Here is a 16,267-nt window from a genome sequence, read left to right as displayed (position 1 = left end):
GAAGAGCCAAAACACATGGAAAAATACAGCAAATTAGATGGTAGATCCAGAAACAACCAAAATATTCTGGTATACCAAAATATGATTCATAGACCAGCATCAGCATCACCTGGAAGCCTAGTTAGAAATGCAGTATCTCATAACCCATTTCAGAACTACTGAAGCAGAGTATGCATTGTTTTTTTTAGACTTTATTCATGAGAGACACAGAGAGGCAGAGACAGAGGCAGAGGGAGAAGAAGGCTCCTCATGGACTCAATTCCAGGACCCTGGGACCATGACCTGAGCCAAAGGCAGACACGCAACCACTGAGCCACCCAGGTGCCCCCAGAGTATGCATTTTTAACAAGATCCCCAATTGATATGCATATACATTAAAGTTGAAGTACTGTTTTATCAAGTACATTGTTCAAAGAAGGAAGCGAGAAGATTTGAGCTGGATAAGTCAGGAGAGGTGAGCCCAGGCACGAGGGCCAAGTCAGTTAATAACAGTGGCTGAAGCAAAGATATGCTGGGAATGGTTCAGGTGGTAGAGATTTCACATTGGAGGTTAGGTATTGTTAAGAGATAAAGTGTATAAGTAAATTGGAGCTAGTACTAAGGTGACCTGAATGTCAGGCCTATGAATTTTCATTTGACACTCCAGCAGTAATCCTTGAGTTCTGACCTGAAGAGGGATATGCTGAAAGAGGAGCATTTTAGGAAAATTATAAATGTGAGAGTACATGGGAGGATGTAAATAGAAAAGTAATTTTAGTAAAATAGACATCAAGTGATAAAAACATGATCTAAGGATATGGCCATGAGAATAGAAACTACAGGAAGAGTGGGAGAGGCATTTCAAAGGAAAAGAAACACATTAGGTTAATTAATATACTCACTAATAGGTAATTTAAGTAGTGGTACTAGTAACAGGTACAGAATTTTTTCCAGGTTTCTGTTTAAATCCTAGTCAACACAGTACAATATTAGTTTCGGGTGTGGAATTTAGTGATTCATCAGAACACCCTGTGCTCATCACAAGTGCTTGTCCTCAATACCTATCACCTGTTAAACCCTCCCCACCTTCCCACCCTTCTCCTGTAACTATCAATTCTCTATAGTTAAGAGTTTCTTGGTTAGATATGGGATATTAAGAGTGATCTGTTGGGAAAAGATGAGTATTGTATTCCACACATACTGAAGGCCTCCTAGCTGGCTTCTCTCTTAATATACTCCTCATTCTGTTTTGATGATTGTCCATCTTATAGTTATATCCCACCTTTTGCCTTGCACACATGGCTGTTTAACTTTCTTGCCAATGTATCCAGCACCTTTTATTTTTTTTAAGATTTTATTTATTCATGAGAGACAGAGAGGCAGAGACACAGGCAGAGGGGCAAGCAGGCTCCCTGAGCCCCACGTGGAACTCAATCCCAGGACTCCAGGGCTACACCCTGGGCCGAAGACAGGAGCCAAACCGCTGGGCTACCCAGGGATCCCCTCCAACAGCTTTTAAAACTTAGTTTAGGGGCTCCTAGGTGCCTTAGTGGTTGAGCGTCTGCCTTGGGCTCAGGTCATGGGTCCTGGGACAGAGTCCTGCATCAGGCTCCCTGCAGAGAGCCTGCTTCTTGCTCTCTGTGTCTCTCGTAAATAAATAAAAATCTTTAAATAAAACTTAGTTTAAACTTTTGAGAATTCTGTTACTCTGCAATCTTAGTACAGTGTTTTTATGGTAGATGCTAAATAAATGATTTGACTTTATATAGATGTATTTGCCAGGTATATTGCATCTGATCACCAATAGTTTTTTAGATATGGTCAGGCAATGAAAGGGTATTGTTTTGAATGTTTGTTTTTGCCCCTCTATTGTTTATTTGCTTTTGTTTTAGGCTAGTAGTGTTTTCTTCAAATGCAAAAGGTATTTACCCATACATATATGTATGCATATATTTGTGGCTTTTTGGTTCACCCTGGCTGCATTTGTTTTACATGAGTTGCCTTTTAAAATTTTTTTTAAATTCAGTTAATGTAATGTATTATTGGTTTCAGAGATAGAGGTCAGTGATTCATCAGTCTTATATAACACCCAGTGCCCATTACATCATGCACCCTCCTTAATGTTCATCACCCAGTTAATCCCCTCCCCTGCCCTCCAGCGACCCTCAGTTTGTTTCCTGTGATTAAAGAGTCTCTTGTGGTTGGTTTGAGCTGTCTTTAAAAAGAAAAACAACAAACTTTATTATGGAAAAATTTTAATATGCAAGTGTGGACAGAAGAGTGTATTGAATACCAACGTACTTGTCACCCAGCATAATCAACTCATGATGATCTAGTTTCATCTATACTCCAGCCCAACCCTTTCATGTTATTTTCAAGTGATTCTCAGACATTATAGAATTTTATCTATCTATATATATATATTCAGTGTGTATCTCTAAAAGATCAGATGCTTTACAAAAATCAATACTATTATCTAAAGATGTAATAATTTCTTCACATCAGATGTTCAGGTTATTGTTTGCATATCCAAAAACAAATGAGCACCTATTGAAGAAAATAACTTTGAATTGATTCTGTCCTTCTTTCTCTTTCCTCTTTCTTTCTTCTTTTTTTTTTAATAGAGAATCTTAACCAGGCTCCATGCCCAATGCAGAGCTTGATCTCACAGCCCTGAGATCATGACCTGAGTTGAAATCATGAGTCAGGGCAGCCCCGCTGGCTCAGCGGTTTAGCACTGCCTTCAGCCCAGGGTGTGATCCTGGAGACCCAGGATCGAGTCCCATGTCAGGCTCCCTGCATGGGGCCTGCTTCTCTCTCTCCCTGTGTCTTGGCCTCTCTCTCTCTCATGAATAAATAAATAAAATCTTTAAAAAAAAAAAAAAATCAAGAGTCAGATGCTTAACCAACTGAGCCATCCAGGGGCCCTGATCAAGCTTATAGATCTGACTACAAATTTATAGTAAATAACTGTTCAAGATTATCATGGAGATTCAATTGGCAAAATGCAGGTTGAGGAGATTTCAGGACAAACTGTCTGGTTCCTTTAATTAAGCTACACAGAAAAAATAGAAGTGAGGCTTATACAGAGATTTAAGAGACATGCCAACTGTCTAGAATATATGGACCTTATTTGTATACCAACTTGAACAGCCAAACTTTAAAAATTATTTTGAGACCTTTGGGTAAATTTGAACACCAAATGGATATTTAATATTAGAAAATTACTAAGTTTTTAAGGTACAATATTGGTAAATGACCATGGTTTGAAAGAGTCTTCTTTTTACACATGGTATATTGACAAGTTACTTATAAGTTAAGGGATATGATGTCTGGGAATTTGTTTTAAAATGATCTAGGGAAGGGGGCCCAGGGTGGCTCAGTTGATTAAATGACTTTGGCTCTGGTCACAATCTCAGAACCCTGGGATGATTGAAACCCACTTTGGGCTCTGCACTCAGCAAGGAGTCTGCTTGTCCTTCTCCCTCTCCCTCTGTCCCTCCCCCTGCTCAAGCACACACTCGCTTCTCTCTCTCAAAAATCTTAAAAGACCTATGGAAGGGTAGTGGTTAGGATACAAATGAAATAGAATTAATTATGACGTGATAATTGTTGAAACTAAACATGAAGTTCATGTGAACATTCATTATATCAGGTTGAACCACAAGAGATTCGTATGTTAAAACAGTTGAATTTCAGGAATGCCGTGTATTTCAATCTAACACTGTTCTAAAATCTGTGAATTTTCCATAACAAGTAAACAAGTACAAAATAAACAATAAAAATATTTAAAAGACAATTAGAAATTTGGACACCGACACATTGATGATATTATGATTTTTTTTTTAAAGATTTTACTTATTTATTCATGAAAGAGAACAGAGAGAGAGAGAGAGAGAGGCAGAGACGCAGGCAGAGGGAGAAGCAGGCTCCCTGCAGGGAGCCCGATGTGGGACTCGATCCCAAGTCTCCAGGATCACGCCCTGGGCGGAAGGCAGGTGCTAAACCGCTGAGCCACCGGGCTGCCCTATGATATTATGATTTTATTTTAAAAAGAGCCCTGTTAGGGACACCTGGGTGGCTTAGCAGTTAAGTGTCTGCCTTCGGCTCAGGGCGTGACCCCAGGGTCTGGGATCCTGTCCCACATCAGGCTCCTTACAGGGAGCCTGCTTCTCCTCTGCCTATGTCTCTGCCTCTCTCTATCTCTCTCTCTGTCTCTCATGAATAAATAAATAAACAAATCTTAAAAAGAAAAAACCTGTTAATTTTTTTAAGCCCTGTTTATTAAAAGAAGTTATGTTTGCAGGGATATATACTGAAGTATGTATAGGTTAAAATGGTAGGATGTCTGGGATTTGCTTCAGAATAATCCAGTGGAGTGGTAGGAAATGAGTGAGAGTATTGAAAAAACAAAATTGGCCATGAATTAATAATTACTGCAGCTGAGTGTTGAGTCTTTGGGGTTTCTTATACTATTAACTTTACTTTTGATTAAGTTTGAAACTTAATGAAACAATCAAAAATTAATAAAAAGGTATATGTAACTACAGAATGTTAACTGTTAGCCATTTAATGTTACATCAAATAAGGAGATATCTGTGGCACCTGGAAAGCCTTTATTTTAATATTTACATATTCATTTTTTAAATATATTTTAGTGTTACCTTTTCTTTGTGGCAAGGAACTATTGTAAATTTTGCATTAATGGAAGTAATATAAAGCAGACATAAAATAGATTTAAGTGAAAAATTAATTGGCTTAAAAGATACTCCGTAAATATTCCATAAAATAATAGTACTAATAGTGTTCAGGTATGACAAAAATTATATGGTATGAAGAGAATGAAGTCGGAACATTTGCTGTGTTATACTGATTCCATTGGTATGAATGGTAAAATGAAGAAGCATTTTATAAACTTTGCTTATACCTCTAATATCCGCATGTTGAATGCTTAACAGACTCTTTTGAAGATCTCTTTTGTGTAAAACCCCATGACAATATATATCTTCAAAGGACTTTTATAAAAAATTACAGAGGACTTTTTTTTATTGTTACAGAATGTCATACCCAGGCTATCCCCCAACAGGCTACCCACCTTTCCCTGGATATCCTGTGAGTATTGCCACTTATAAGAGTAAAATAGCTTGTGTACTTGGAACAGGCGTTGTATAGGACTAGCCCATGGACAGATCTTACGGGTATGTTAGAGCAAGGGTCATAAACTCAATTACCCAGAGGTACTGAATAGAAGAATAAGTGTATTAAGGCAGGTGTTATGGAGGAATGAGAGGGTGCTTGCCTAGTTTATGGATAGTTGACAGCTACTCAACTTGAGCCTCACATAGGCATACTGGCAGGCAGACTCCATGTTGCTAGATATTCCATTTCTTAAGTAAAGCCAGATATGTGGATTTGATGTGAAATTGCTCCAACTTTTTGAATTGGGAAATTTTTTAAAATGTTAAATGTTGTATGAGCCAATAAAACATATGTAAGCTAAATCCATCCCATGAGTCACTGGTTTTTAACCTTTGTGTTAGAAGGTTTAAAATAATTAAGAAGGGCTTGACCCAGAGATAACAAATTGCAGTGGATTAAAGATCCCTGGGTTTGTGGTTCTAAGACTTTTACTATTCGAAGTTCATTTTACAATGTGCTACTGAGTTCTGCCTTATTGATACCTGTACTATGAGGACTAAACTTATAGCTGAGACATTTAAGTGAGAATTATGCCTTTCAATTTTATACTCATAAGTATGTATACCTTTTTTCTAACTCTGGGAGAAGACAAAGAGAGGCCTATGCAGATTAATGATAATGTGTGTGTCCTTATGTAAAATGAATATATAGCTCTCTTGAATTGATCATAGGAGTGATGAGAATTATGAATATTCCCAGGCCCTTATATACTGAACTGGACTGTGGCAGTCCAAGTTCAAACATTTCAGTCGGTGTTGGCTAATTTTTGAAACAAACAACCCCAACATCAAAGTGACTTGGCACAATAAAAACTCATTTCTTGCTTACTTTAGTTTTTAGAAGTCCGTGGTGGAAGGGAGGAGGAGGGGGGAATCAAGGAGGCTTTGTTCCATGTAGTCTTTTGGATTCTCGGGCTCCTTCCACATATTGGCTCTACTATCCTTTAGTGCCTTGGAGTCCTTCCTTGTATTTTCTGCTTCCAGTGGCAGATGAAGGAAAAGAGGAAGAGAGGAAGGAGGTTTTTAGGGAAGGAAGGAAGTGGTGTAAGTGGTGTACATCACTTCTGTTGCTGTTCATTCTCCAGTATTCAGTCATATGATCCTACTTAACTGTAGGGGAGATCTGTGAAAGGTAGTCTAGCTTTATGGCCAGGTGAGAGTTTAGTGAACATGTAACAATCTCTGCAACTCTTAGACATTGTCTAGTTTGAACTGGGCTCCAAAATGTCACACCCATGTATGACTCAGGTCACCTCCCCCCCCCCCCCCCCCCCCCCATTATGCAACAGGTTCTGGTGTGTTGCAAGAGAGCCGTGAATTCTCTTTAGGGTAGAGAGATAATTTTTTCTCATATTTCCAGATGCTAGAAAAATAAGGAACGAATAAGCTTTGTTAATTTTTCCTGAAGCCTTGAGGTTTGTAGAGAGTATGGTTCTTACTCCCAAAGAGAGAAACAGATCCCTCCTGCCTCACACAGGTAGAATTAAATTTAACTGAGTTCTGACAAACTAGTATACTGGTAAACTAGTATAAGACACCAGGACTTTTAATGGGATTTTTATTATGTAAAAGAAAATCTAGACCTTAAGAATAATCTCAGTTTGGTTCTTTTTTTAGGTGGGTCATATTTCTCTATGATCACATTCATTTGAAAAATTTTCTCATTTTTTAGCCTGCAGGTCAGGAGTCCTCTTTCCCCCCTCCGGGTCAGTATCCTTATCCTAGTGGCTTTCCTTCAATGGGAGGAGGTACCTACCCACCAGCCCCAAGTAGTGGCTACCCCGGAGCTGGTGGCTATCCAGCCCCCGGAGGCTATCCAGCCCCAGGAGGCTATCCTGGTGCCCCACCACCAGGGGGCGCTCCATCCTATCCTGGAGGTGAGTGATGTATTGTGGAATTAGTGATGATTTGGGATTGCTGTACCACTTTTTCCTTTTTTTTTTTTTTATCCTTTTCATTCTTGCTTGTTTTGAATGAGGTCAGAGATGCTCTTAACCTACTCTCTACCAAAGACATTAAGAACCTAGCTGGCAAGATAGACATAGGAAGCATAAAAGCTAGGAACAGTCTCAAAAATTCTGTTGTGAAAAAGAATAAATCATGGTAATAACAGACCAATATATAACAATTTGCTTGATTATTTGTAATCTTAATTGATATTTCAGTTACCATGATTGTGATTTTTAGGACAGGTTTGTCCAGAGGTAAAAAAGCTTAGCAATTTTGTATTATAAGTTATGTGAATGAAATATAAATTATTTTGTAATGGAGAAGGAATTGGTAAGTTGAATTTAAACCAGAGACTGTTGTTACAGCATCAATAGCATATTTTTTTTACACTGTTCTTAGTAGATAGATATTTTCCTAAAGTTTACTCTTCACACAAGAACTGTCACTATATTTATTCTTTTTTCTAGTTCCTCCAGGCCAAGGATTTGGAGCCCCACCAGGTGGAGCAGCCTTTTCTGGCTATCCACAGCCACCCTCACAATCTTACGGTGGTGGCCCAACACAGATCCCACTACCTGGTAGGTATCAGCTGTCCAGAGGAAAAGTAATAGCATGCTATTTTAAATTTTTCAATTGCCATTGAGAAAACTTAGTTTACATCTGGATTAGTCTTCAATAAACTTGTACAGATGGAAATAAGGGCCCACTTTTTCAATTACAAAAAATCTGTTCCGAAGCCAAAAAAGCAAAACCTTTAGGAGCTTCTCTGCTCACTCCCATACCACTCCTAAAATGTCCTGACATCCTTTCCAGATGGAATCAGAATTTAGTTTGGTTCAAGTGTTTAAAAATAAAAAGGTGGGGGATCCCTGGGTGGCGCAGCGGTTTGGCGCCTGCCTTTGGCCCAGGGCGCGATCTTGGGGACCTGGGATCGAGTCCCATATCGGGCTCCCGGTGCATGGAGCCTGCTTCTCCCTCCGCCTGTGTCTCTGCCTCTCTCTCTCTCTGTGACTATCATAAATAAATAAAAATTAAAAAAAAAATAAAAATAAAATAAAAATAAAAAGGTGTTATTTGTTAAATTGTGTAGAACATGAATATTTTAAAAGGTTCTTCTGACCGAAGTTGGTTTCAGATTTAGCAAATTATATATAATATTAAAAGTTTATCCTAGTGAAAAAAAAAAAAAAGGAAAAAAAAGTTTATCCTAGTGAATTAACAAGGCATGAATGTTCTCATGTTTTCATATTCATAATAGTCAATGCTATTTTGAAAAATTAAAACCTATCGGACCATACAGTAGTATGTTTGTGTGTTTTTTTTTTTTAACGTGTAGGTGGCTTTCCTGGAGGACAGATGCCATCTCAGTATCCTGGAGGACAAGTTCCTTACCCAAGTCAGGTATTTCTGCTCCTATTTTTATATTTCATCTAATTGAATTGGATAATGCCGAAGAAGGGCACCACTCCTTGGCCAACATAAGAGATTTCCGTGAAGCAGAGGAGAATGGTCTATTACAGTCACTTAAGTTTCTGATCTTTGCTTCTGGTACAACTCAATGCTCTCTTTGGTCCATTGGTTTTAAGTGGTGTCCTGATGACTTTAATAAGCGTAGGTCCCTTCTCACAGGTGATGATACCCATAACTTTCTCATAGAGATTCACTTGGGTTCTTAACATTGGTTTTCCTTTTCTTCTTCCCTAACAGTTAAAACTATGAACCTGGGTGACTTGAGTAATTGGTATTTCTGGCAGTGTTTGAGAAAGTGCAGTTTCATTTTCCCTTTTGTAACCTTCTACTCTTTTTTCAGATCAATACAGAATCCTTTCCTTCCTATCCTGTTTTCTCTCCTGTTTCTTTGGATTTTAACAGTGAAGTGAGTAAGGTTTTCTATTGTTCACTAATTACTAAGTCCCCTATATGTGCCTTCACTACTTTGATTCCTTGTGTTTGTCTCTCACAACTTCTTTGAGGGCTCAACTGTGTCTGTTTTATCTTTATGTCCTTATGTGCTGGGCGAGGCTTTAACCACGGTAGCCAACTAATGTTTGTTGAATTGATTTCTCAGTAGCCCTAGAAGGTCTCCTGTATATCAAATGTTTGGTCTATAGCTGTATAGCCCCTTAATTTAATCTTGCTTAATTTTTCATTGCCTTGTTAATCCTTTTATATCCTATGCAAGTTACTAGGAACACAGTGTACTTTTATGCTTATCTTTATCTTGATTTTTCTTATTTATTTCCAAACTGTTTATTCATAAAGATCTAGCATTTTCAAGCTTTTTTAAAGCTGGGGTGGGAGAAGGATTACAGTGTTGGAAGAGAAACATGCTAGCTATTTTCTGGCTTTCTTGACTTGAGGAATTTGAGCTCCAGAGATACTAAGAAATTTGTCTAGGGCCACACAACTAGTGAAAGACATAGCTAAGACTAGATCTAGTTCACCTGACTTCCAGACCAAAGGTCTCGCTGTTACATAATGCTGCTTTGCTGATACTGTAAATGATATTCCTCCAAAGCACATAGGGAATTCCTTTCAATCCTCTTCTTACTATTGAAGTTGATTTTTAATCATATTATAAATCTGTAGCTATCTTAAAAATGAATGACAATTTTATTTTGGCTTAAGCATGCACATAGTTTTATAGACATTTTATGACTGAATATAAAAAATTTTCAAGCATAAAACACTAAAAATGAAACACCTACACGTGCAACTCATGTGTAACAATTACCCATTTAAGATAAAACTAAAACCAGTAGGTGGAAGTTAACAGAGTGGTAGATTTTGGAAGATCTTTTACATGGAATTGGAACAGGCTATCTTGTGAGGAGAGAGTTCCCTATCACTGAAAGTCCTCTGGTAGAGGGTGTGTGTGTGTGTGTGTGTGTGTTTAGGAAGATGAAAATTTCTGTCTTGGTTGGGCAGATGGGCCAGGTGACCTCTCCTAATTGATCCAATTTTGTTTTTCAGCAGGAAGATTGACATCAAATAAATGTCAAAGGGTAGAACTTTTGGTGGCAGATAGTGTGGGCTTTGCTGTGCTGAGAAATTTTCCCTAGTTTGAGTTTTGACCTGTAGAACATAGACCTTCATTTCTTTTATTCCAGTATAATGTCTGGAAGATAGTATTTTTGATGAAGATTCGCTTCAAAAGGAAACTTTCAACATAGAATGAAACATCCGTTTTTCCCTACAGATGAAAAATGGAGTGATTTTTTTTTTTTTAGATTGATTTAAAAGATTTATTTTAGAGAGAACACAGGTACACATGAGCATACACTAGGGAGTGGCAGAGTCTTAGGCAGACTCCCTGCTGAATGGGGAGCCTGACCTGGGCCTCAGTCTCATGACCATGAGATCATAATCTGAGCCAAACCAAGAGTTGGATGTTTAACTGATGTTCCACCCAGGCACCCCACTTATTTGAGAGAGATCCCCTCTGGTAGGGGGAAGGGGCAGAGAAAAGGGAGAGAGAAACTCAAGCAGACTCTATGCTCCATCTTACAACCCCTGAGATCGTGACCTGAGCTGAAACCAAGAGTCGGATGCCTAACTGACTGCGCTACCCAGGCCTCTCCCACCCCAGTTTGTTTTTTAAGAAAGAAGAGGATAACAGAAAATGAGAATCCTCAAATAGTACATGTTAAGGGTTAGTTTCTGTTGCTGTCTAGTCCAGTGTATAGTAAGGTTTTTGCCCTACTTAGGATTTAGTAAAGGTGGTTACGTCAAAGGAAACTTTCTTTAGTTTCTTGATACCATAAGGCTCCTATAAAGACTTATATTGAAGAAATTATACTTGGATATTTGCAGTTGAGAATGGTTTCAGTTTTTTCTTAAAACCACCATACAAATATGTGTTGGTTCTCTGCTTGTATTGCTGGCTTAGAAACTTCATAGTGTAGAACAGTCATTAGAAGAAATTGTTGGTGTGAGAGAATAGGTAAGAGAGAAATTATTGACCCTAAAAATCTTTGCTGAAAGACGGTCTGGTCCCTTTTTCCCCATTTACTTTGTGTCTGCAGTTGCTGGCATATTATTGTATTCAATGAGTATAACTTTAAATGCAGTTTCAGTTGCCTAAAAAGCAGTTGAGTCATTTTATATTTTGGAATGGTGTTGAATGTATCTTTAAGTGGTATTTCAGAGATAATGGGTTAAATGAAATATATTATTAAAATTCAGTTTAAAAAAACGGTGGTGGGATATCCTCTCATTTCATCCCATCTCTCTTAAGCCCTGATTTGAATAGTTTAAGAAAACTATTTGTTTCCTAGCTGTGAATTTTTAAATTCTTTAAATTTTGAAATAATTTGACTTACAAAAAAGTTTTAAAAACTGTACATTAGAATTCTGTATACTCTTTACCCAGATCCTCCAATATTAACTTCTTACACAAACACAATATGATTAAAATCAGGAAATAACATTGGTGTAATACTATAACCCAACCTATAGACCTTATTCAAATTTACCAGTTGTCCCAATAATGCCCTCCTTTTCTGGTTCAGGATCAAATCTAGGATGAAATATTGCATTTATTGTCATGTTTCCTAAGTTTCCTTTTCTTAAAAAATTTTTATATTATTATATTTTTAGTAATTTCTATGCCCCATGTGCCCCTTGAACTCATGACCCTAAGATCAAGAGTAACATGCTCTACTGACTGAGCCAGCCAGGCCCACCTCTTAAGTTTCCTTTAATAGGACACAGTGCTTCAGTTTTTGTTGTTCATGACCTTGACACTTTTAAAGAGTACTACCAGTTATTTTGTGGCGATTCCTTGGCTTGGGTTTGTCTGATGATAGTTCCTCATGATTAAAGTCAGGTTTTGGGAGGAATACCACAGAAATTATCTTGAATCCCCATATCAGGAGGCTTTTATCGTTGACTTACTCTGTTATTGGCAATGATTGGTTTCGATCACTTGGGTCTGCCAGGTTTTCCACCATAATGTTACAAACTATGCAAGTATCTTGGTTCTCATCATAGTTGTACTTGCTAATTTTAGCATCCATTGATGATTCTCTCTGGAAAAATTATTGCCATGGCATTCATTATAGTGATTTTTAAATTTCCCCGTAGATTTATATTTTCAAAATATAGTCCCTGTTTTGCTTTCTGGTTTATTTCCTGTATAATCAGTGAAGAATATTCTACCTCTCAAAGTCTCCAACCATTGTTTCATTTTGTGTCTTTTCTTATTACAAAATGAGTTATTTCATGTTCGATAATGAGGGCCTGTAGAGGAAATGGAGAGATATTGCCAAAATTATATCGCTTATTTGAAACCTTATTGGGCAGCTCAAGGTCTACCTAGCTAAAATTCTTATTGTGTTATTGTCTTTAAATCAAACACTGCTGCTCATCTCACTACTATCCAGTGATCAATCTCTTTTTTCCTCCTACAAAGAAGGAAATCAAGACCTAGGGAGATTGTAACTAATTTCACAAGCTTGTCTTTCTTGTCTCCTGAAAGTTTGTTGTTTAGCTGTCTTTTGGTAGGAAGAGGATAGGTCTTTCTTGCCTGTTCCAGAATGAGCCTTCATAATAAAATGTTCAAATCCTTTGTCCTAAAACTTAAACATGGCCTCTTTGCCTAAGTGATGTCTTAGGAGGTCTTAAGTTGTCTTGTTAGGAGAGAATCCTGACTTTTTTTTAATTTGTATTTCTTTTATTAAGGAAGTTGAATGTTTTTTCATGCTTCTTCCCCCCCCCTCCCCAATTTTATTGAAGTATAAGTGGTATGTAACATTGTATTAGTTTTAGGTGTACAACATGATTTGATATATTTTTATATTATGAAATAATTAGCATAACAACTGACATGGATTTTATGCCTCTTGTTTCAGCCTGCCGCAATGACTCAGGGAACCCAAGGAACGATCCGACCAGCTGCCAACTTTGATGCCATGAGAGATGCAGAAATTCTTCGGAAAGCAATGAAAGGTTTTGGTAAGGAAAGCAGGTTTTTAATCTTATTTATAATTTTGAGTGGTTGAATCTAAAGTAAAAGTAGGCTTAATATTATAAATCAAATTTATGTGCCTGTGCACATACCTCAATTTAATCTGGCACCAGGCACCTTATAAACATCTAAGAGATATCCTCAAGGAATACCCAGTACAGAATTCATCTTTACTTAATTAAACATGTATGGTTCTTCCAGGGACAGACGAACAGGCAATTGTGGATGTTGTGGCCAACCGTTCCAATGATCAGAGGCAAAAAATTAAAGCAGCTTTTAAGACCATGTATGGCAAGGTACATATATTTTTTTCTTTTCTGGCCACAAACAGTGGCCTGTAGACTCTTCATTTTTGTCGGATTGGATACTATCTTTTTATTAGTGCTAGTGGTATAAAGTAGAGACAGCTAGATTTCAGAGACTCCCGGAGTGGTGTGTTCACTATTTATCTCTCTTAAAAGCCTTTCTAATTCTGGAGTCGTCCTTGATCTCCTAATCATACTTAATACTATGTCTGATATGTGATGGATGCTCAGTAGAAAATAGATTATGGCCACAATAGCATAACTGATAATAAATTTATATATAAAATAGAAAAATAGTATAATAGAGAAATAGTTTGGTTCTCAGTCTTCTTTATAGTGGGATTCAAGGACTTACTATACAGCCCCTCCTATTTTTGGTGTTTGGGATCCTCTTCCACTCCTCTAAATATATCCTTATTATGATTGCATGGAACTTCTTGCCATTCTTGCAACTCCCTGCACACATCATGGTCTTTTATATTTCTATGCTTGGTATACATTGTTCTCTTGGCCTGGAACACCTTTTCCTCTTTTTCTTGATGCCAAACAGCTTCTTCCAGATTTACCTTAAATCAGCTACTCTGAAATTTCTTTGATTTCCCTGGGCAGATTTTTGCTGCTGCTTTCTCTGTGGCCGAGTAGCATTTTATAAAACCTCTACTATAACTGATCAGTCGCACTGCCCACTCCCTGAACCCATGAGCTCCCCTCAGGTAAACCATGCCATATTCATATGTGCATTTTTAGCTCCAAGTACAGGAATAATAATAAATAGCCACTTAATATTTGCTGACTGGATGATCAGTGACAAAATGCAGCAAGATTCTGTGGCTAAATAGTGTTATTGCTTAGACATAAAGGGTAGGCCAGGTAGCATTGTTTTTCCATTTAGATAGGAATCCTAGCATTTCCTGACATTCTCTGGATCCAGTTTACTTTTCTCAGAATGGGAGTAAAGGTTCTTTGGTTTGTCTCACTTCACCTGATCTGCTCTGCCTTATTCTTGCTGCCTGGCCCAGGTCCACTTCTTTAGTCTTAAAGCTGATTAAGTGATACAAACTCTTGATTTCCTCAGGGTTCAACATCAGGCTTGCTTCTCAAAGAAAAATATTTTCCATATTATGAATCTCTTTAGTTCATTTATAACCTGTGCTATGCTCTCCTAAATTTTTTCCTATATCATTAAAACTAAATTCACAGGCTGTTGTTTTTTTTTTTTAACCCTCAGCCACCTTTTCTCTATTAATTAATACAAATATCATTTGTTGGCTTCCTATTAATTAATACAAATATCATTTGTTGTGGAGTTCTTGATTCCACATTCTTCTTTATCAATTAGCCTGTGAGTACTTACTCAGTGCCTACTGTATGCCAGCCACTGTTTTGTCTTAGCATCCAGTTATTGATTATATCTCATTGATGTAATATGTGGAAGGGTTCTTTTAAAATGTCTTCTATCGGGATCCCTGGGTGGCGCAGCGGTTTGGCTCCTGCCTTTGGCCCAGGGCAGGATCCTGAAGACTCGGGATCGAGTCCCACGTCGGGCTCCCGGTGCATGGAGCCTGCTTCTCCCTCTGCCTATGTCTCTGCCTCTTTCTCTCTCTCACTGTGTGCCTATCATAAATAAATAAAATTAAATTAAAAAAAAAAAAAAAAGATAAAATGTCTTCTATCTCAAATCCACCACTCAAGTCTAAGCCTTTATTACTTCTTATCTAAGTGTTCTGGTAGCATAAATTTTTTATCTATAGGCTCGGTCATCACAGTCCATACTGCTGGTAGTTGTCATTTCAGTGCCATCTTCTTGCATAAAAACTTCTAGTGGTTCCTCGCAGTATGCAGAATCAAATCCACATTCTTTAGCTTGGTCTTCAGGGCAGTAACACAAGAGTATTATTACAACTCTGACTCACTCATCTGTGAGAACATTCCCCTCTAACAAAATTGGTTATCTTACTGCTTCATTAAACAAGCTTTGCTCATTCTTGCCTCACACTAGTGATTCTCTCAACCTTAGCTGAACATCATAATCCCATTTCAAACCTAAGAACACATGCAGAATATGAATATTTGCCCTCTACATTAATGTGTCTTTTGTGGCTTACTTGGATTTTTTTTTTTTTTTTTTTTTTTTTTTTTAAGAAAAATTCCACAGTGGGGATCCCTGGGTGGCTCAGCGGTTTAGCACCTGCCTTTGGTCCAGGGCGCAATCCTGGAGTCCCGAGATCGAGTCCCACGTCAGGCTCCTGGCATGGAGCCTGCTTCTCCCTCCTCCTGTGTCTCTGCCTCTCTCTCTCTCTATCAAAAATAAATAAATAAATCTTTAAAAAAAAATTCCACAGATAATTTTAATGCATAGCCAAGACTGGGAACCATGTTTCTTTTTCTCATCTGTGTTCCTCCCTCTTGCCTGAAATATCTTTCTTTTTCCTATTTGCCTGCTAATTTTTACATACTCTTCAGGGTTTGGGCTAGGAGCTTTCTCTAAGTTCTCTGGCCCACTTTTAACTTCTCCTGTTCCAGCTTTTTCTGCTGTTTATTTATGTCACTTACTCATCTGGTGCTGGAGTTGCCTTATATTATCTCTTTTTAGATGTTTATTTTTCCAAATAAGAACACAGTAGAACAAGAACAGTATCTTATACTAAGTAAATATCTGTTTATCATTTTGTTATATTCTTTATTTCACGTCTTTTTTTTTTTTTTTTTAAGATTTTATTTATTTATTCATCAGGGACACAGAGAGAGAGAGAAAGAGGCAGAGACACAGGCAGAGGGAGAAGCAGGCTCCATGCCGGGAGCCTGACGTGGGACTCGATCCTAGGACTCCAGGATCACGCCCTGGGCCAAAGGGCAGGCGCTAAACC

At 37.8% G+C, this 16,267-nt stretch overlaps 1 protein-coding gene across 11 annotated transcripts in view; it reads left to right on the top strand.

The window, feature by feature from the left end:
* ANXA7 (annexin A7) overlaps positions 1–16,267 on the top strand; it is a 44,980-nt gene that overhangs the window by 15,451 nt on the left and 13,262 nt on the right. For 3 of the 11 annotated variants that reach the window (XM_072755099.1, XM_072755103.1, XM_072755107.1), the window contains exons 2-7: positions 5,037–5,091; positions 6,850–7,054; positions 7,595–7,705; positions 8,464–8,528; positions 12,980–13,082; positions 13,297–13,391. In XM_072755099.1, the coding sequence (XP_072611200.1) occupies positions 5,037–5,091; positions 6,850–7,054; positions 7,595–7,705; positions 8,464–8,528; positions 12,980–13,082; positions 13,297–13,391 (634 nt within the window). Of the gene's footprint in view, positions 1–188; positions 455–5,036; positions 5,092–6,849; positions 7,055–7,594; positions 7,706–8,463; positions 8,529–8,937; positions 9,004–12,979; positions 13,083–13,296; positions 13,392–16,267 lie in introns of those variants that run through there. The other 8 variants (XM_072755108.1, XM_072755102.1, XM_072755101.1 and 5 more) reach the window with 7 other exon arrangements.

This window comes from Vulpes vulpes, chromosome 4 (assembly GCF_048418805.1).
Source record: "Vulpes vulpes isolate BD-2025 chromosome 4, VulVul3, whole genome shotgun sequence".
Taxonomy (NCBI): domain Eukaryota; kingdom Metazoa; phylum Chordata; class Mammalia; order Carnivora; family Canidae; genus Vulpes; species Vulpes vulpes.
Note: the sequence above shows the minus strand (reverse complement) of the source record. Positions and strands in the feature narration are given on the sequence as shown.